This window comes from Herpailurus yagouaroundi, unplaced genomic scaffold (genome assembly GCF_014898765.1).
Source record: "Herpailurus yagouaroundi ecotype Mexico unplaced genomic scaffold, PumYag 199, whole genome shotgun sequence".
Classification (NCBI taxonomy): Eukaryota; Metazoa; Chordata; class Mammalia; order Carnivora; family Felidae; genus Herpailurus; species Herpailurus yagouaroundi.
This window is the reverse complement of record NW_024412430.1, coordinates 23,071,417-23,091,411: the sequence shown is the minus strand read 5'-3', so window position 1 is coordinate 23,091,411 and position 19,995 is coordinate 23,071,417. Positions and strand designations below refer to the sequence as shown.

The window sequence follows — 19,995 nt, the reverse complement described above, 5'->3', positions numbered from 1 at the left end:
ATGACCAAATCTTGAGTTATTGAACAATGCTTATTTTAGAAAATGTCCATTTGGGATGCCTGGGTGGCTCAGTTGATTTAAGCATCCAACTCTTGATTTTGGCTCAGGTCATGATCTATCTCATGGTTCATGAGTTCATGCCCCTTTTCAGGTGTGCACTGACAGCACAGGACCTGCTTGGGATTCTGCCTCCCTCTCTCTCTGCCCCTACTCTGCTCACTCACTCTCTCTCTCTCAAAATAAACTTGAAAAGAAAAGAAAATGTCCATGTGGCTAGAAGACGGTTATGATGGTAGATAAATGTCATTTTGACAAATAAATAAATTCTTGTTTTCTTCTTTAAACTCAAGTTATCGTTAGATTCTTTAGACTTGGAATGCTGTGGAATTATAAAAAGCAGTTTCAGCTGAAATTTAGCAGATGTAAATCTGACTCTCTATTTTAGTGGGAAAGATTAATTTTAGAGATTGGAAAATGACTTCTAGTTCTTGCTCATCATATGAACTTAAGACAGCTATTTAACCTTTCTATTGCTGTTTATTTGTACATTGAGTAGAGTGTCTTCTTGGTTTAGGTACAAAAATGCGGTAGAGGATTAAGATAATGAAAAACTTACGAATAAATGACTTTACTGACCCATTTTGTACAGATAAGAGGTTGTTAGCCCCTGAGAACCCCACAGCAGTGCTGCCATAGCCATTTGCATGTCATTGTAGTTTATAATTGTTACGTGTTTGCCTTGATCTTCTTGCCTTTATAATTGTTACGTGTTTGCCTTGATCTTCTCAAATAATATGGAAAAACCTGAAGGGCAGGAGCTCTGTCTTCTTAGTCACCTGGTACATAGCAGGTAATCAAATAAACACTGAACCAAGATTCCTGGTCCCCAAATTGGAATTCTCTGCACCTCCTTTTTTTCCCCAGAAAGTTTTTATTGGACTTGCTTTTATAGTGTCTTTAGTGTAATATTAATTTCAGATATATTGTATTTTTACATTTATTTGGAAGGGTGTTGGGTGAAAGAAAAATGTCTTTGGTTAACCAGGAGTCATAATTTTAATAATAGATAATGATTTCAGTGGTTTCTATTAAAATCTAGTAGAAATTTAAATAACCAATTTATATTTTGGCACTCAATCTGGTTATAATTTGGAGACTGCCCATTTAAGCTTCTGCACATGCAGATTACATTCCAAAGTAAAGGAAGCTGTGTGCAGAGATTCCACATGGATTCAGGTTTGCAAGTGTGACAGTTGGCTTTGTGGTCTCTGGTATTGGATGCAGGTTGGGAGTAACACAAATCAACAGCCCAGGGATCTCTAGTTAAAAAGCTTTGATGTTCTTACAGCTTTTTCTCTAAGAATATCAGGGTTTTTTTCCTTCTCCGTGGTAATGAAATGGTCCCCAAATAATGAAATGGTCAGTGTTTTTATTTATTTTATTTATTTTTTTTAATGTTTATTTTTGAGAGAGAGAGACCGAGACAAGAGAGACAGAACACGAGTGGGGGAGGAGCAGAGAGAGGGAGACACAGAATCCGAAACAGGCTCCGGGCTCCGAGCTGTCAGCACAGAGCCCGATGCGGGGCTTGAATTCACAAACCTTGAGATCATGACTTGAGCCGAAGCCAGACGGTCAACCGACTGAGCCATCCAGGCACTCCAGTCAGTCAGTGTTTTTACAATATGAAGTCAACACAGGCCCAGAGTAATTTGTAAGTTTTGTGATCAGCCCTGCAGAAATTTTTGTCATGCTTTTCTCTCCAAATCCCTATTGCCCAATTAAAGAAGACTAAAGTGTATGTTGGTGGGTTTTTTTAATTTTACTTTTTATTTACTTTGAGAGAGAGCAAGCATGCACGAGCAAGGAAGGGGCAGAGAGAGAGGGAGAGAATCCCAAGCAGGCTGTACGCTGTCAGCACGGAGTCCAGCCTCACAAGCAGTGAAATCATGACCTGAGCCAAAATCAAGAGTCTGAGCCACCCAGGTGCACCCTAAAGTGTGTGTGTTTTATTTATGGGGAAGGTTTTCTCAGTTTTTGTTTCTAATACCATTATTTTTTATTCTTGTAGCTTTCTAGGATATCTTGTTAGTTCATAGTTTATGAACAAGTACTTAAAATGAAATGACTCTTCCATTGTCAAAATGTATGTACAACACATCCCTTTTGTTTTGTTTAAAGCCGGGGAAGGACAGTCATGGTCCGTCCCTTTGGGACTCCACATGAGAACCAGAATTAGGTGTGCACCTGCAGCAGATGGGACTAAGTGAGAGTGTGCCTTCTGTGTGTGTTTGTGGTAGTGGCCAGGACCGTGGATGAGAGTGTGCTTTTCCACAGGTGTCAGCCACCTTTGCAGCAAGTCTGGTGAGCAGCCCGGCCATTGGAGCATACCTTTCAGCCAGTTATGGAGACAGCCTTGTTGTGCTGGTGGCCACAGTGGTGGCTGTTCTGGACATCTGCTTCATCTTATTGGCTGTTCCAGAATCTTTGCCAGAGAAAATGAGGCCGCTTTCCTGGGGAGCTAAGATTTCTTGGAAACAAGCAGACCCTTTTGCGGTAATAAAAACATGAAAATATTGAATATTTCTGCAGCTTCGTGCATCCCATCAGTTGTTGATCCCTTTCTTTCTCCAGGAAAAATAGAAAAAAAAATTGCATATAAGTGACTGTAGTTGTCTATAGGATTATAGATTATAATCCTATAATATAATCAAGGATTATATAGAGTTTATGTTTAAGTCACGCATGTGGTATCATGAGGGAAGAGAGAAGAAAAAATGTTCAGTTAATGCCTGATGAGGGTTTGGGAAGGAAGTTTTTTTTTTTTCTTATTGCATGGTTATTTTCACTTTTTTTTTTTTTTTTTTTTTACACAAAATGAAGGTGGCCATTTGAAGTGGTTGTGTTCATTCACTTAAATTCAGAAAAGGTGAATGGGTTTGGCCTGACTGTAGTAGCTATTTTCTCAGTTGTTAATGTACAAGGCTCTGGACTTGGATTTTGTGGACTGAATGGGTTCTTTACTTTTAAAAAGCTTTTACCATTTTTAATTTTTTTGGAAGGATCCCATTAACAACTAGAAAAAGTACTGAGACAAAGAATCTTACCTCTCCCCTTCTCCCTCCCTTGTCTGACATAACATTGTTCTTGAAGAAAAATATATGTGGAAAAAAATAACCAGAGATTTGATTGCTGATTTTAATCACCCAAGTGTACTTGTGAGGAAATAATGTGTATAAGAAAAATAACTCGTGAGAAATTCTTTTCTAAAAAGCCCCCATGACCTAGAGCCCCTGGTCATTTTGTGTGTGCCCTAATGTCAGACATGGAGAAAGAGGTGCTTAGAGAAGGAAACCAGGTATGGACCTGGGAGCCAGTCAGGCCTCCTACTTTCTTGTCATGTAGTGATCAGGTTACACACGGAAATTCATCTGTGAAGCACAACTACTACCGTGTATTCTTTCCAGGCTAGTGTGGGAGTTTTGGTGAGTATATAAGTTAACTCATCTAGTGTCTGGTGTGCAGCAAGGTCTCCATAGACAGAAGCACTTTATCGTCCTCAGCTCACCTTTTGGTCTTCTCAACAATTCTGTGTAAAAAAGGAAGATTCAAAAAGTAAGAAGATTGAAAAAGCTGTTACTGGTCAGAGAATCTTGTCACTGACCCCATGACTAGAACATACTTATTTGGCTTCCAGTTTTACAGGCCAATTGAATATTAACATTTTAAAGGATATAGTAAGTTTACATATAGTAAAAACCCTGAAGTGTTTATAAAGGGGTTATATTATGAATGAAAGAGAGAGACGAGATTTTCTTAAAAGGTTCTGGAGCAGTATTTTTTCAGGATCTATTCACAGGGTGTGTGAACTGGTATGGTTAACAAAGATGAGCAACTGTTTTTTGTTTTGTTTTTTAAGCTGTAAAACTGTAAACATAAAATTATGAAATTAGGACTTACAGCCATAGTTAATATTTACTTGTTTTTCTAATCTGTTCAACTTTTATAATTCACCCTAATAGATCAAAACAATGAAACCAGTATCCCAGAATATCAGTGATTCAGTGTCTCCTACTTTTTATGTGTTTCTCTTTCTGCTTATTCCTAGTCACTGAAGAAAGTTGGAAAAGATTCTACTGTCTTACTAATTTGCATCACCGTGTTTCTTTCATACCTTCCTGAAGCTGGACAGTATTCAAGTTTTTTTCTCTATCTCAGACAGGTGGGTAATGGGTGCCTAGTAGCTTTAGAACATGAAGAAATCAAAGATTAGGATTTGTCTAAAGGTATTTTGAGGAAAACCGTATAGCGGAAAAAATGTGTGGACCTGCTTCTAGCTATAGTTTAAGTGTAGGTGCTGACGTATAATTAGCAATCAGGGGAACCTTTAATACAATGATATTTTCAAATACTATAAAATGTTGACTGTGAGAAACATTTCCTTGAGAGTTAGCATAAACAGAATGTATCATTTAAATTTCACAGAGAGAGGTCAAGTTGATTTGATGTGAACTGACCTGGGACATCTTCAGAAGGCCATAGCTCAACACTGCTGTGGACTTCAGGGGGGCTTGCAAACAGTCATCTAAATAATCTCTCCCTTAACCTTTTTTCTCTTTAAAAATGTATACTTTACCTTGTTCCCCCCAAAAAGGCGGTTAGCTTAAGGCAATTTAAAACCAAGTTCCCTTTCCAACTGTTGTTGTTTCTCTGGGATTGCGGAGACGCATGTTGCCTTCCATTGCAATCCTGCCCCAGTCTTTTACCGATTTCACTGATGGCTTATTCCATATGGCAGAGCCGGTCTCCTCCTAAGATAAATTCCTCTCGGGAGATATTTTTAATTGAAACTTGTTAAACTTGCCATTCTTTTAGTTTTCCTGAGAGTATGAGACTAATATTTTATATGGTGGTATATAAGTAAAACTGTTTTTGTAAACAGTTCTATTTCAGTTTTACTCATTTTTTGTGAGCAGATGCTGGAGATGTAGAGGGAAGACCAATGAGGTAACATTTAATGTAGAAAATCGTATGTGCTTTTGTAATTAAATTAAAGGTACATCCAGTGTAGGAAAAATGGGAAAACTTAAGGAAGTGAAAAATCATCTTCCTTCAGAATAAGCAACTGTGGATATTTTCTTTTCTACCCTTTTTTCCCACACATATGCTTATGTCACTACCACCAACACTTAGCGGTAAATCAGAATCATTTTACGTTATTTTGTATCTGTGCTCACTTTTAAGAGCAGTTCACACACACACACACACACACACACACACACACACACGTTCAAACTGCATTTGGTGTTTGTACATCTGATAAGGAATTTATATCCAGTATAAGTTTTTAACTCAAAAATGAAAAGACCACCCAACTGAAAAAAATTCAAAAAAGACTGAATTGATACTTGCCCAAGGAAGATACACAAATGACCAATAAGCACATGAGAAGATACTGAACATTAGCCATCAAGGAAATGCAAATCAAAATGAGATACCACTTCATACCTGCTAAGATGGCTGTAACCAAAAGACAAGGGTGTGAAGAAATGGAAACTCTGACATGACTGGTGGGAATGTGAAATGGGATAGGCAGTTTCTCAAGGTGTTCAGCATAGGGTCCCAGCAAATCTATTCCTACAACACACATCTACATAGAAACTTTTACAGAAATTTTTGATAATAGCCAAAAAGTAGAAACCCAGATGTTCATCAGCTCATGAAATGGATCAACAAGTGTGGCAAATCTGTACAACGGGATGTTAACATTTGGCAAGAAAAAGCAGTGAAGCGCTAAGTCTTCAGTGGGGATGAACTGTGGAACATCATGCCAAGTGAAAGAAACTGCAACCATAGATTGTTTGATTGCATTTATGTGAGGTGCTCAGAATAAATAGACCCAGAGACAGAAGTATTATCACTGGCTGGATGGAGGGATGGGCCAGGGCAGTGGGACTCCTGATGTGGTACCATGTTTCTTTGAGGAGTGAGGACATCATCTGCAGTTGTGTTGGTGGTTGCCCAACTCTGTGAATGTGCTAAACTCATTACATATCTAATGGGTGAATTATAGGATATTTCAACTTTATCTCAATAAAGCTGTTTTAAGTATAGATATGTTTATGTTTACAAATATAGGCTGAGAAATAGTCCCTAAATCTCTATTTTCAGGTTCCAATTTTTTTTTTATTGCATTTGATTGGCAAGTGATAGGCTGTTGTTTGCCAGCAGCCCTGATTTGGGAACCTGAGATTCTAGCTCTTTTATCAGCTAGTTGTGTGACTGGAAGCAAGACAATCATTTATTAAATGAATGGGATGTATAATAGTTTTTAAGTCCTTTTCCCAATTTTTATAGGGTTTCAATAGAGGGCAAAAATATTTAACTTTTTTAAAACTTGATATTTAAAACTTAAAGTGGCCTTTCAGAGCTTCAGTTGAGGTTAAGAGGCTTAGAAATCCTTGCCAGCTCACTTTGGCTGCTCCTGGAATCACCATGGAAGCTTTTTAAACATGCCTGTGGCTGGGCCCAGAGAGTCTGAGTTAATTGGTCTCCAGTGGGTTACAGCATTTCATTGCTCCCCCCCTTCCCTGTTGTCCTGATGATTTCAGTGTACAGCCAAAGTTGAGAGCCGCCAACTTGGGTAATGAGCAAATTCTCTGCTGGCAGCACCAAAGTCAAACCATTTTCCTCATATTCTCTCTAGTGTTTGGTGATACTATGTTTGTCTCTTAGTGGGTTGGAGATGGGGATTATTTTTATAGTATCTCTATTCCAAAAGTGTTTTCTTTCATTTCCACAGGTCATAGGTTTTGGATCTGTTAAGATTGCGGCATTCATAGCTATGGTAGGAATTCTGTCTATTGTGGCTCAGGTAAGTGACATTTTACCTGTTTTTGTTTTTTTCTTTTCTTTTTTTACATTTTAATTCTGAAATAACTAGATTTACAGGAAACTGCAAAGAAATGTTCATTGAGATCCCCTGCACAATAAGTCTGTACCCCCTCCTCCCCATCCATGGTAACATCTTGTATATCTATGGTACAGTATCAGACCCAGTAAACAGACATGGATAGTCTACAGAACCATTCTACTTTTAATAGAATGTTGAGGTTGTGATTTAGGAAGTTAAGACAACTTTTCAGTACTTGTTAGGATACTTGTTACTCTACTGGGTCAATTCAGCAGATAAAAATTTGCTTTATAACCACTAACAACAGTCTAACTCCAGATACTGCAAAATAATCAGGAGAATGTTTCAGTATTTTAATGTTGAAAATTTAGCAGAAGTAGAAAACAGAAATGAAAATCAGTAACTGTTGCAAACCCTGCTATAATCCCCAGTACTGAAGAGATGTGGTAAATCAGTGCATTAGAATATATATAATGAGTTAAGAGCATTAAATATTCCCTATGTATTATAAATGTAGGACCACAAAAGGCAAGTCATGTGACCTTTAACTCACTGACATGCCTGGGTGAATTCAGATACCACATGGAACTGCCTAGAAGCCAATTCCCTAAGATGGCTTCATGCTGCTTTATATAGTAGAGTGCCAAGCAGAGCCCTCTTCTGGGAGAATTCTCTCAGGGAGAAACCAGAAGACTATGGAACTGTTTTGCCTGCACATTAGAATTGACAGGGCTCAAAGGAAGGCATCAAGGCAAAAGCCTTTTATTTCTCCTTACTGAACTGTATCAGTGAATGTAAATTATGTTGAGCTTTCAAGTTGCTTGTGGTTTTGGTTTGTTTTTATAGTAACTGGTTAGTTGATTACCCAGACTCCTCTTTTATTCTCTTTACAGACTGAGCTACTTTTGTGGGGTTTTGTTTTGTTTTGTTTCTCAGCAGCAGAGTATAGATTTGTTAAAATCCAATTTATATCAATCCAACTTTGTGACATTGTTAACCTCCAGCAAAATCCCACATATTCTGTAAATGTTCAGCAGGGGGTTGCTGTTCACTGGTGGTTAAGAGTCTGAGCCATGTCCTTCTCAATCATGATAATTAAACAGCTTTGATGACCTTTTGGGTAATGCTAGCAAAGCATTAGATGAACAGGCTTTGTGGGAGGAGGCTGAAGGCCCTGAGCCACAGGTCTCAGACCAGGCTGTGTGCCAGTAGAAGTCCCTGGCCATCATTAATGGGCTTCCCTCACAGAGCCTGCATCAAATCTATGTGGTCACATGGTTTCTCAAGATTATCTCCTTTGTTTATAGACAGTCTTTCTTACCATCTTGATGAGATCGTTGGGGAATAAGAATACCGTCCTCCTTGGCTTGGGCTTCCAGATGTTCCAGTTAGCCTGGTATGGTTTTGGATCTCAGGCCTGGTAAGCCTCTCCTTTGGATTCTCATAAACTAACAGACAAAAGCACCCTTGACAGGAACTTGAGTTGGTGAGTGTGAGGTGAAGGAAGCAAGGGTTACTTGGGAGTTTGGTATATTCAACATTTCAGAATCTGTCTTTAGATCTAATTTAGGGAATGATGGATCTGGATAATCTAAGATTGTTCAGATTACCTTTACCTCAGCGGTGAAGTTTTTATTTATTCCAATGTGTGTGTCTCCTCTTCCAACCCGTCCAATTAGGTCTACTTTTTATACACACTTGTCAATTTTTAGTGACATCACACAGTCCAGAGCAACACAAGAAGACAAGAAAAAATGGTTGTGACAGGGTTCACTGCCATAATTAGCTGAGTGACTTTGGGTAGTGATTTAACCTTTGTAAGAAAGCATCTGAATTAGATGAACACTAAGATCCCCTCCAAAATCATGTGTGCCCTAAGGCAGTTATTACTGCTAGCATATTAGAGTCCCACAAACAGGAAGGTCAAAATAAGCCCTGAAGAACAAAAAGAAATATGTGCCTGGTCACCAAATACCCAAGTTTCTAGCTCCATTTTAAATACTAGAATTGATCCTCATTTTTCACATGTAAATGGATGACATAACTTAGAGGAAGGAACTAGAAATGTGGTCATTGGTTCAGTGGTTGATTCTTCTTGTTCTTTAAGATTTCAGTCTTGTGAACTTTGGTTCAGTAGCTGATTCAGTCGGACTCGTGCTATGTTTAAAGGATTTTGTTGAACTGCAGGGTTTTTTTTTCTTTTCAATAAGGATGTGCATGTTCAGCCCCAAGGAAGTCTGGCCAGGCAGATTTTCGGCCATTAGGGCTGCGTGTTGCTCACACTCCTACTAAATACTGACATGCACTTACGTTCATTTCATGGTGATCCTGAACATCAGGTCTCTGTTGTTTCCACTGGTGGCACATGACACTTCCTTGTGGGGTGGCAAACTGAGCAATTTAAGGGCAGTGTAAAGGTGAGAAGTACAGAGAGAAAACTGGAAAATCAGTGAAGAAGATGCGTTTATAGAAACAAGAAATCCTTGAAACTTCACTAAGCTTATTACATCTAAAGTTGGTACTGGGAAAACAAGCAGGAAGTACAGATTTCCAAAGAGGTAAAATAAAATAAACAGTTTTGAAGAGGGAAAAATAAATACAACAGGAGAAAACAGAAAGCACTTTGTGATCTTGCCAGATTGTACTCTGAACAGCAAGCTGCTTGGGGCTGGCCTGCCGCCTGACTGCAGCCTGTCTTGTCATTGCAGGATGATGTGGGCAGCAGGGACCGTGGCCGCCATGTCCAGCATCACATTTCCTGCAGTCAGTGCCCTTGTCTCTCGGAACGCAGAGTCAGATCAGCAAGGTGAGGTCACTGTCCCCTCGCTGTTTTCCTCTTTCAGCTAAGATAAACCTGGAGTAGGGGAGGCTCATGGAGCACGTGACAGCCATGTGGTCCTTTCTCAGCAACCATGCCTTTCTGTTTTACTTCCTGCGTTGATCTTACAGTCTTTAAATCTGGACTAAGCAGTTAGAAATAGAACTGTTCATTTTCTCTTTTCAGTTTTGACTCCTTTTTTGTGTTACCGTAAGAATTACCTAGACTATATAATCCTTTTAACAGATGTATGTCAAATAATGAATGATGAACTGGTTAGCAAAGCAGTGAGCTCTTTATTTAATCACTGTAATCACTTAAATTTCTTTAGTTTGGAATCAAAGGCCATTAGCTTAATTTAGGAAGTGATTCTTTGAGAGGATAAAAGATAAATATGTGTAGTTAAGTGCACAGTGAGAAACAAAATGAAGACAACCATGTGGAGAATAGCACTCCGCATCTAGACTCTTTTTTATTTATTTTTGAGAGAGAGTGCACACAAGCGTGAGCGGGGGAGGGGCAGAGAGAGAATCCCAAGCAGACTCCACACTGTCAGCACAGAGCCCAACGCAAGGCTCAAACCCACAAACCATGAGATTATGACCTGAGCTGAAGTCAAGAGTTGGATGCTTAACCGACTGAGCCATCTAGGCACCCCTACATCTAGACTCTTACTTCATCCTTCTTGTGCTTCTGGCTTCTCTCTCAGGCAGTTCCTTTTCTTCTCTCTTAATGGCTTACTATATAGTCAGGAAATCGTGAATTTTAGAAAGAAAAATTTTTTAATGTGTTAGAGCCTTTTAAAAAGTTTTAATAGGGGCGCCTGGGTGGCGCAGTCGGTTAAGCGTCTGACTTCAGCCAGGTCACGATCTCGCTGTCCGTGAGTTCAAGCCCCGCGTCGGGCTCTGGGCTGATGGCTCGGAGCCTGGAGCCTGTTTCCGATTCTGTGTCTCCCTCTCTCTCTGCCCCTCCCCCGTTCATGCTCTGTCTCTCTCTGTCCCAAAAATAAATAAATGTTGAAAAAAAAATTAAAAAAAAAAAAAAAAAGTTTTAATAAAAAACTAGGCTGGAAAATATTGTTTATTCATTGCACCTAGTTTTCCACATCAGAAATTAACCATCTTATTCACCAGTTTTAAGGTGTCACTTGAGGGGCACCGGGGTGGCTCAGTTGGTTAAGCGTCTGACTTTGGCTCAGGTCATAATCTCACAGTTTGCAAGTTTGAGCCCTGTGTCAGGCTCTGTGCTAACAGCTCGGAGCCTGGAGCCCACTTCGGATTCCGTGTGTGTCTCTCTGCCCCTTCCTCACTCACACTCTGTGTCTTGTTTCTTTCTCAAAAATTAAACATTAAAAACAAAAATTTAAAGTGTCACTTGAACACCATAAGTGCCGTGTGTCACAGTGACTATGGGAGTTCACTGGTCCCTGTGTCCTTGGGAGGAATTGTTTCTGAAGATGTGAGCCACCTGTGGGGATGGGCACTGCCCTGAAGTCTGACAGGCACCATCTGGTCTTTCATGACGTGAATTTTCTTTGGCTCCTGTTATGCTCATACGTTTTAGTACAGATGTTTCTCTAAATGTCAGCATACAACATTATTAGAACACATTGTATTAAGTTGAACCTAATGTTTTGAACATTTTTAACTTATGGAAACATCCATTTCATATGCTTCAGGCTAATATTTTATCTGTCATGTTAGAAGCCAGAGATACTTAGAAGTTGGTCCTTCTGGGATTTTTCAGTACAGGTCACCATGAGGAACATGGGAGTACACGGCATTGGGGCTGCTGTGGACTTACACCAGGGCTCTGGGAGACAAAGGGGAGATTCTTAAAGCACCATTAGATGAGTAGAGAAGGAAAATTTCATTCCATAGAAAAGTGGAAATTACCTGTAAATGAGGAATATTAAAGTTTTTCATTTTATTATTCCCCATTTATAGGAAGGATCTAGCTGTTATTGGAGGGCGGTGGGGGGGGGGGGGTCATCCCCAAAAGAGATTTCACAAACATCTCTGTCATTTCTCCTTATAGATCTTAGGGCAGAGAGTAAGACCATATTAAAAGGACACAGTAAAACCAAGAAAACATTTGTGCACCAAATGAAACTACAGTAGGCTAAAAGTCCCTCATCTACTTTATGTAAGTCCCTAATTTTGAGATGCTTTTCTGAGAAGACCGGCTCCCTTCTCTTTGTTCTGATACAGGAGTTGCCCAGGGGATCATAACTGGAATAAGAGGACTGTGTAATGGCCTGGGGCCAGCACTGTATGGCTTCATATTCTACATGTTCCATGTGGAACTGACTGAGTTGGAACCGGAATTGAATTCTGATAATACTGCCTTGCAGGTAAACTGGTGATAAGTCTAGTTGTATAACAACCACTGTGTCTGATTCCAGCAAATTCTGAACTTAAACTTGGAGAATGTTCTTGTTTATATAATGTTACTATTGTATTTGGTAGTAGTAAGTGCTGTGTTCCGTGCATTCCTGGGATTGGGGAAGGATCATTTCAGTGATTTAATATATTCTTCAAAACCTCTGTCTTAATCTTGTTCAGAATCCGTTTTTACCTACTCAAGCACTCTGGTCAGAATGCCTTCCTTCCGTGAAGCCCAACCAGGCCAAATAAAAAGTGAGATGGCCTAAATCCCTACTAGAAACTGAGTAGAGTGCTTTTCCTATTTACTTGATATTTCTTCAGTCCTTCCTTCAAAGCAGTGTTCAGTATTAATTTCTGTATGGAACTGCTCTTCATGTTCATGAACAGAGTGCTGACCTAAGGTTATAGGGTAGGACTGGAGATCCACAACTGCCATCTAAGCAGTTGAGAAGCGGTGCAAAGAGCAGTGACTGGTTGCCCTCTGTCATATTCCGGACACCAAGCTCTGTTAGATTTTGCCTTGATGCTTAATGCAACATTTGCTTATGAAAAAAGGATTTACTTTTTGATGGTTTTGGGGAGTCACCTAGGACTCATTTTGGATTGAAGACTAACCTAATTCTTTGTCTCCATTTGTTTCCCTTGCCCATCAGGGAGCTGTCATCCCAGGCCCGCCGTTTTTATTTGGGGCATGTATAGTTCTTATGTCTTTCCTGGTTGCCTTATTCATCCCTGAATATAGTAAAGGCAGTGGAATTCAAAAACACAGCAACAGCATCAGCGGCAGCCTGACCAACATGCCAGAGCGGGGCAGTGATGAGGACATTGAGCCACTGCTGCAAGACAGCAGCATCTGGGAGCTCTCTTCTTTCGAGGAGTCTGGGAATCAGTGCACCGAGCTGTAAACTGGGCAGAAAAGAGGATTCTGCAGATGCCGTCTCTAAGAGCCATGGGGAGCCACACCACATAGGAGATTTCATGGTGCTGGAGGGAAGATATTAGCGGCATCCTTCAGGGCCAGGTTTGAGAAGTGACTCCCTCCACCCTTCTGCCTCCTTCCTCCTCCTGGTTCTTTTCTTCTTTTTGTTTGTACATTAGAACAAGATTTGAAGTACTTTCCTGCAAAGAGTATTGCAGCTCTCAAAGTCATCTGGAGTCCACACTTCAAAACTTAAATAGAAAGATTTCGTATCTGTGGTAGGAAGGCTGGCTTTCCTTGAGTAATTCTGGAGTGATAGCAGTCTTTCCATCTCCCTTTCCGTGTAAGGTGCAGGGTGGTGTGGACAAGAGTTGAGGTGAAAAGTCCCTTCTTACTTTCTTCCTTCCTGTTTCTCTGAGCCTTGCCCGCTTAGCCCACAGGTGTTCGTGAGTGGCCACTCCAAGAGTCACTCAGTTTCAGGGATCTCTTGCCTTTGTTCAAAGGTGAAACAAAAACCCAAGTCTTATTCTCCTTTTCCTTCTACTTCCTATTCTTGGCTAGAATGAAATTGAGCATATAAACCTCTGGACATTATTAATACTGATCAGTGATAACCTTTACTAGATAAAGGAAAATTTTCTTAAAAATTTAAATTATGAAGAACTAGCAACTCAGATTGCTAGTGTTTGGGTCAGATCCAGGGTGATTTTACAGAAGAAAAATACGCATCAAGTAGTCTGGTGGCAACACAGAAATTGAAGGAAGCATCTAAGAAAGTTTTTGACAATATAAATATTACTAAGTGAGGATGAGAATTAGTGACTGGATACCGGTAGAGTTTATATCCAAGTTCAGACCATAGAACGTATTATTACCATCTGCTCCTTGCTGCATCTTCTGTGTTTGTCTTCTGAGTTTTTCTCATTCATCACACTCCTGCCTTAACTGCTCTGTAGTGTGCATTTGTTTCCAGTCAGTATTTCCATCTGTTTATCTGACTTGAATCTCATGGGAATATGCACATTAAATTCTTTTCTAAAACATGGTGGTTTAGGAAGCTCAGTTTCAGAAATAAGTGTCTTGCTAATTTTTCGAGATGTTTTATGGACAGAAAAATTTACAGATTTATATGTATTTTGCTGCACCAGTAAATGGACCATTAACTAGGGCCCTCCCACCTTTAACAGAGCACTCCTCTGAAAGTTTTATAGGTATGAAATATATGTAGATATTTGTAAGGAGTTTTAAATTTTTTTTTGATGGGGTGCTGTGTAAATCTTGTATTTATAAATGTAATGAAGGTGTTGACAGAAAAATATATATACATTTTTTATAAGGATTGTGTACTGACTGAATACATTTAAAAGAAAATATATTTTGAAACCTGTTCTGCTATGAACAGATAACATATCTTTTTACTATGCTGTTGGTTTTTAAGTTAAGCTTCCTAATGCATAATAAATTTGCAATGGACACTTTTATGTCTTTGGTGTTTCTTTAAAGCAAATAGTACCATCAATCTTAAGGTTCTCTTTTTGGTGGCTATCAACTAAATTGCTAATCCTTAAGCTAATGCAAAAGATAGGTTTATTTTCAAAAAAAGTGATTTGTAACAGACTCCCTTCAAAAACAAACCATAACTTTTTTTTATTAAAAAAATAACCCAGGGACACAAACGTATTTGTATGCCTGTTTTATTAGCATTATTCACAATGGCCAAACAGTGGAAGCAGCCTGCACGTCCAGTGTTGGATGCATGGATGAAAGTACTGTGGCACACACATACCATGAAATACTCAGCCTAAGAAAGGAAGTTCTGACACACGCCACAACATGGATGAATACTCAAAACCTGCTAAATGAAGTAAGCCAGGCACAAAAGGACTATTATCCACTTCTGTGAAGTAGCTAGTCAAATTCAGACAGAAAGTGCAATGGGGGTTGCCAGAATTAGAGGAAAGGGCAAGCGGGAGCTTCTTGTTCAATGGGTAGAGTTTCAGTTTTGCAGGATGAGAAAAGTTCTGGAGATGTTGCATAAAAGTGAATGTACTCAATGCCTCTGAACTATTTAAAATGGCTAAAATGGTAAATTCTATGTACCACAATTCTGCCACAATATTTTTAAATGCCCCCATGACATTTTTACCACTGCTTATCAAAATTGTAGTTTCTTACCCACCATAACAGATGTCAAAATTGAGATAAAATTCACCATTTTAACCATTCCAAAGTGTGCAATACAGTGGTTTTTAACTTATTCACATGGTTGTACAGCTGTTAGCACTGTCTCTAGAACGTTTCCATCATCCCAATAAAGAAACACCATATCCCTTACCAGTCACTACCAGTTCTCCTTATCCCCATTACCTGGCAACTGGTAATCTGCTCTCTCTTTATAGAGATTTGCCTACTTTGGACATTTAATATAAACACAATCCTACAATATGTGACATTTTGTGTCCAGTTCTTTTCCTACAGCATGTTTCCAAGGTTCATCCATGTTGAAGTTTCATCCATGTGTCAAATTTTATTCCTTTTTAAAGGCTGAAATACATTCCATCATATGAACATACCACATTCCCTTTATTCACTTATCAGTCAAATGTAAATGGACATTTGGGTTTCCACTTTTAGGTTATTATGAATAATGCTGCTATGAACAATCTTATCCAAGTTTTATGTAAACATGCTTTCAATTCTTCTTTGGAATATACCTGGGATTGGAATTGCTGGTTTATATGGCAACTGTTTATTTGAGGAACCACCACCGTCTTTTTCACAGCAGCTGCACATTTTACGTTCCCATCAGTAATGTAGAAGGTGCGAATTTCTCCATATCCTTGTCTAGCACTTGTTGTTTTCTGTTTTGTCATCATTTATAGATAATTATGGTTGGTTTAAAATGGTACCTCAATATGGTTTTCACTTGCAGTTTTCCTAATGACTAATGGTATTGAGTCTCTTTTCATGAGTTGTTTGCCATTTGTGTATTTTCTCTGGAGAAATGTCTAAGTTCATGGCCCCCTTTTGAACTGGGATGTTGTTCTGCTGTTGAGTTGTAAGAGTTCTTTACGTATTCTGGATACTAGGTTCTTATCAGGTAAATGACTGGCAAATGTTTTCTCCCATTCTGTGGGTTGTCTTCCCTTTCTTAATGGTGTACTTTGAAAAGTTTTAATTTTGATGACATCCAGCCTCTCTGTGTTTTCTTTTGTTGCTTATTATGTTTGGTGTCCCATCAAAGAATTCATTACCAAATACAAGGTTATGAAAAATTACCCTTATTTTCTAAGAGTTTTAGTCTTTGACCCATTTTGAGTTAATTTTTATATGTTATATGAGATATTTCAATCTCATTCTTTCTCATGTGAATATTCAGTGATCTAAGTACCACTTGTTTGAAGAGATTCTTTCCCCACTTAAAGGTGTTAGCACACATGTCAAAAATTTGATGGAAAATGATGTGCGGGGTCTATTTCTGGAATTTTTATTTTTTCAAGAAAATAGCATTTTGTTATTGTTTTTGGTTTTCTTTGTTTTATTTAAATCCAAATTAGTTAACATATAGTGTAATGATTTCAGGAATAGAATTTAGTAATTCATCACTTATATATAACACCCAGTGATCATCACAAGTGTCCTCTTTAATGCCCCTCGCCCATTTAGCCCATCCTCCCATCCAACACCCCACCAGCAACCCCAGTTTGTTCTCTGTGTTTACGAGAATAACCCTCAGTTTGTTCTGTGCTTGTTCTCTTATGGTTTGTCTCCCTTTCTGTTTTTATATTATTTTTGCTTCCCTTGTGTTCATCTGTTTTGTAACTTAAATTCCACATGAGTGAAGTCATCTGATATTTGTCTTTCTCTAATTTTGCTTAGCATAATACCCTCTAGTTCCATCCATGTTGTTGCAAATAGCAAGATTCCATTCTTTTTGATTGCCAAGTAAGGTTCCATTAGATATATACCACATTTTCTTTATCCATTCATCTGTCAATGGACATTTGGGCTCTTTTCATACTTTGGCTATTGTCGATAGTGCTGCTATAAACATTGGGGTGCATGTGCCCCTTTGGATCAGCACTCCTGTATCCTCTGGATGAATTCCTAGTAGTGCATTGCTGGGTCATAGGGTAGTTCTATTTTTAATTTTTTGAAGAACCGCCTTCTAGAGTGGCTGCACCAGTTTGCATTCCCACCAGCAGTGCAAAAGGGTTCCTCTTTCTCTGCATCCTCACCATCATCTGTTGTTGTCTGAGTTGTTAATTTTAGCCATTCTGACTGGTGTGAGGTGGTATCTTAGTGTGGTTTTGATTTGTATTTCCCTGATGATGAGCAGTGTTGAGCGTCTTTTCGTGTGTCTTTTGGCCATCTGATGTCTTCTTTGGAAAAGTGTCTATTCATGTCTTCTGCCCATTTTTTTCACTGAATTGTTTGTTTTTTGGGTGTTAAGTTTGATAAGTTCTTTATAGATTTTGGATACTGACCTTTTATCCAATATGTCATTTGCAGATATCTTCCTCCATGCTGTCAGTTGCCTTTTAGTTTGCTGATTGTTTCCTGTGCTGTTGCAGAAGCTTTTTATCTTGATGAGGCCCCAATAGTTTATTTTTGCTTTTGTTTCCCTTGCCTCTGGAGATGTGTTGAGTAAGAAATTGTTGTAGCTGAGGTCAAAGAGGTTGTTGTCTGTTTTCTCCTCTAGGATTTTGATGGTTTCCTGTCTTACATTTAGGTCTTTCATCCATTTTGAGTTTGTGTATGGTGTAAGAAAGTGGTCCAGTTTCATTCTTCTGCATGTTGCTGTCCAGTTCTCCCAGCACCATTTGCTAAAGAAACTTTTTTCCATTGGATACTCTTCTCTGCTTTGCCAAAGATTTGTTGGCCATACATTTGTGGGTCCATTTCTGGGTTCTCTATTCTATTCCATTGATCTATGTGTCTTTTTGTGCCAGTACATATTTCTGGACTTTTAACTCTATCCCATTGGTCTCTATGCCTGTTCTTATACAAGTACCACACGGTTTTGATAGCTAGGTTTACAACAGTAAGTTCTGAAATAAAAAAGTGTAAATCCTCCATCTTTATTATTTAAAGTTGACTATTCAGTGACTCCTGCGATTTCATACAAAATTTAAAATGAGCTTTTCCACTTCTGTGGGGGAAAAAAGGCAGCTGGTATTTTGATAAGGATTGCATTGAACCTGTAGATCACCTTGGGTAGTATTGCCATCTTAGCAATATTTAAGTCTTTCTACCCATATGACCAAGGGATGTTTTTGTTTAATTTTATGTTTAGATCGTTCACTGCCAGTGTATAGAAATACAACTAATTTTTGTGTGTTGTGTATCCCACAACTTTGTTGAATTTATTAGTGCTAAGAGTTCTTTTTTTGTGGATTCGTTAGGGATTTTTGTATATTAGATCATGTCATCTCCAGAGATATGTTTCTTCCTTTCCAGTTTAGATGTCTTTTAGTTTTTTGCCTAATTTTCTGGCTAGAATTTTTAGTGTTGAAGAGCAGTGTCAAAAGCAGGCATACTTCCTAAGTATGATATTAGTTGGAGGTTTTTCATAGATTCCCTTTGTCGTGTTGTGGGAAGTTCCCCTCTATTCCTAGTTTGTTGGGTGTCTTGTTTTCTTTTTTTAATTATGAAAGGATGTTAGTTCTGTCAAATACTTTTTCTGCATCAAGATGACTGTTTTATTCTTCATTCTCTTAATGTGATGGATCACACTGGTTGATCTTCATATGTTGTTCCACCCTTGCATTAATTACTGAGCCAGATCCCACTTGGTCATGGTGCATAATCAGTTTAATACGCTGTGGGCTGCAGTGCATTAATTATTTTTGATGTTTTTAGGATTTTTGTATCTATTATCTTAAGGGATATTAGTCTTTTGTAGTGATATATGTGGTAATTCTGGCCATGTAGAATGTGTTGGGAAAAGTTCCCTCTTCTGTTTTCTCAGAGGGTTTAAGAAAGATTGGTGTTGATAGTTCTTTAAACATTTTGGTAGAATGCCACTCTATTAGGGTGTCCCACACCAGTTACTCAAACAATTTAATGGAAAGAATTATTAAATAGGCAACTAAAAGAGTGAGCAGAGAACTCTAAGGCGGTTGTTTTCAAACTTCTGCATGCATTAGGGTCAGCTGGAGGGCTTGTGGAGCAGAGAGCCCTTGTCACACCATGAGAGTTAACTGATTTAGTAGACCTGTGTGGTGCTTGAGAATATCTGCGCTTCTAACAAGTTCCCAGGAGAAAGTGACTGCTGATCATGGGACCACAGTTTAACAACTACTGTTCCAAAGTATCATGAGGGTGACAACTGCAGTTTCCCTGGGCTGAGAAGGGAAGAATACACATCTGAATTATTAAACTAGAGTCTTAGGATTGGGTTTCAGACATCTGAAGAGGGGCTGCCAGGTGGCCAGTGGTGGAATTTCTAGCCTTGGAAGTAAGTTCTGTGGGGTGATGGCTGGGGGCTGACACAGTGTACCTGGTTCTGCCAGCAAACTGGGTTTGGCTGTCACTCTCAGAAAGAACTGCACTGCCAGCATGCAAAAGCATCACCAGAATGAAGAAGTGAGAAGACAGGAAGGAGTCAGTCACGCCTCTTCTTCAGTTTGCAGTGTCCCTCCAGCATCCTTTTTGGCAAGGCAGAACTAAGAGACAGTGAGCTTCTGGTCCTTGCCACAAACTCCCCTGTGACACAGATCTGCGTTTCTAAAGTATCTGGATCTTCCACAGTCCTGCCATTTTTTGGGTAGCTATAGTTTTCTGCTAACTTCTCTACTGGGCATGAAGTACAGTTGAACAATGTGGGGGGCAAGGGTGCCAAACACCTGTGCAGTTAAAGCTACACATACCTTGACTCACCAAAAACTGAATAGGCGCTTCTTGACATGGACATATATTTTGTATGTTACATGTATCTTATACTGCATTCTTACAA

The 19,995-nt window shown here is 39.1% G+C and overlaps 1 protein-coding gene across 1 annotated transcript in view; it reads left to right on the top strand.

Moving 5' to 3' along the window:
* SLC71A2 (solute carrier family 71 member 2) overlaps window positions 1–14,518 on the top strand; it is a 73,871-nt gene extending 59,353 nt beyond the window's left edge. Inside the window, exons 7-13 of the mRNA XM_040449274.1 lie at window positions 2,338–2,556; window positions 4,109–4,222; window positions 6,803–6,874; window positions 8,221–8,333; window positions 9,622–9,719; window positions 11,942–12,084; window positions 12,772–14,518. Of these exons, the coding sequence (XP_040305208.1) occupies window positions 2,338–2,556; window positions 4,109–4,222; window positions 6,803–6,874; window positions 8,221–8,333; window positions 9,622–9,719; window positions 11,942–12,084; window positions 12,772–13,023 (1,011 nt within the window). The 3' untranslated portion in view covers window positions 13,024–14,518. The remainder of the gene's footprint in view (window positions 1–2,337; window positions 2,557–4,108; window positions 4,223–6,802; window positions 6,875–8,220; window positions 8,334–9,621; window positions 9,720–11,941; window positions 12,085–12,771) is intronic.
* The last annotated feature ends 5,477 nt before the right edge of the window (window positions 14,519–19,995 follow it).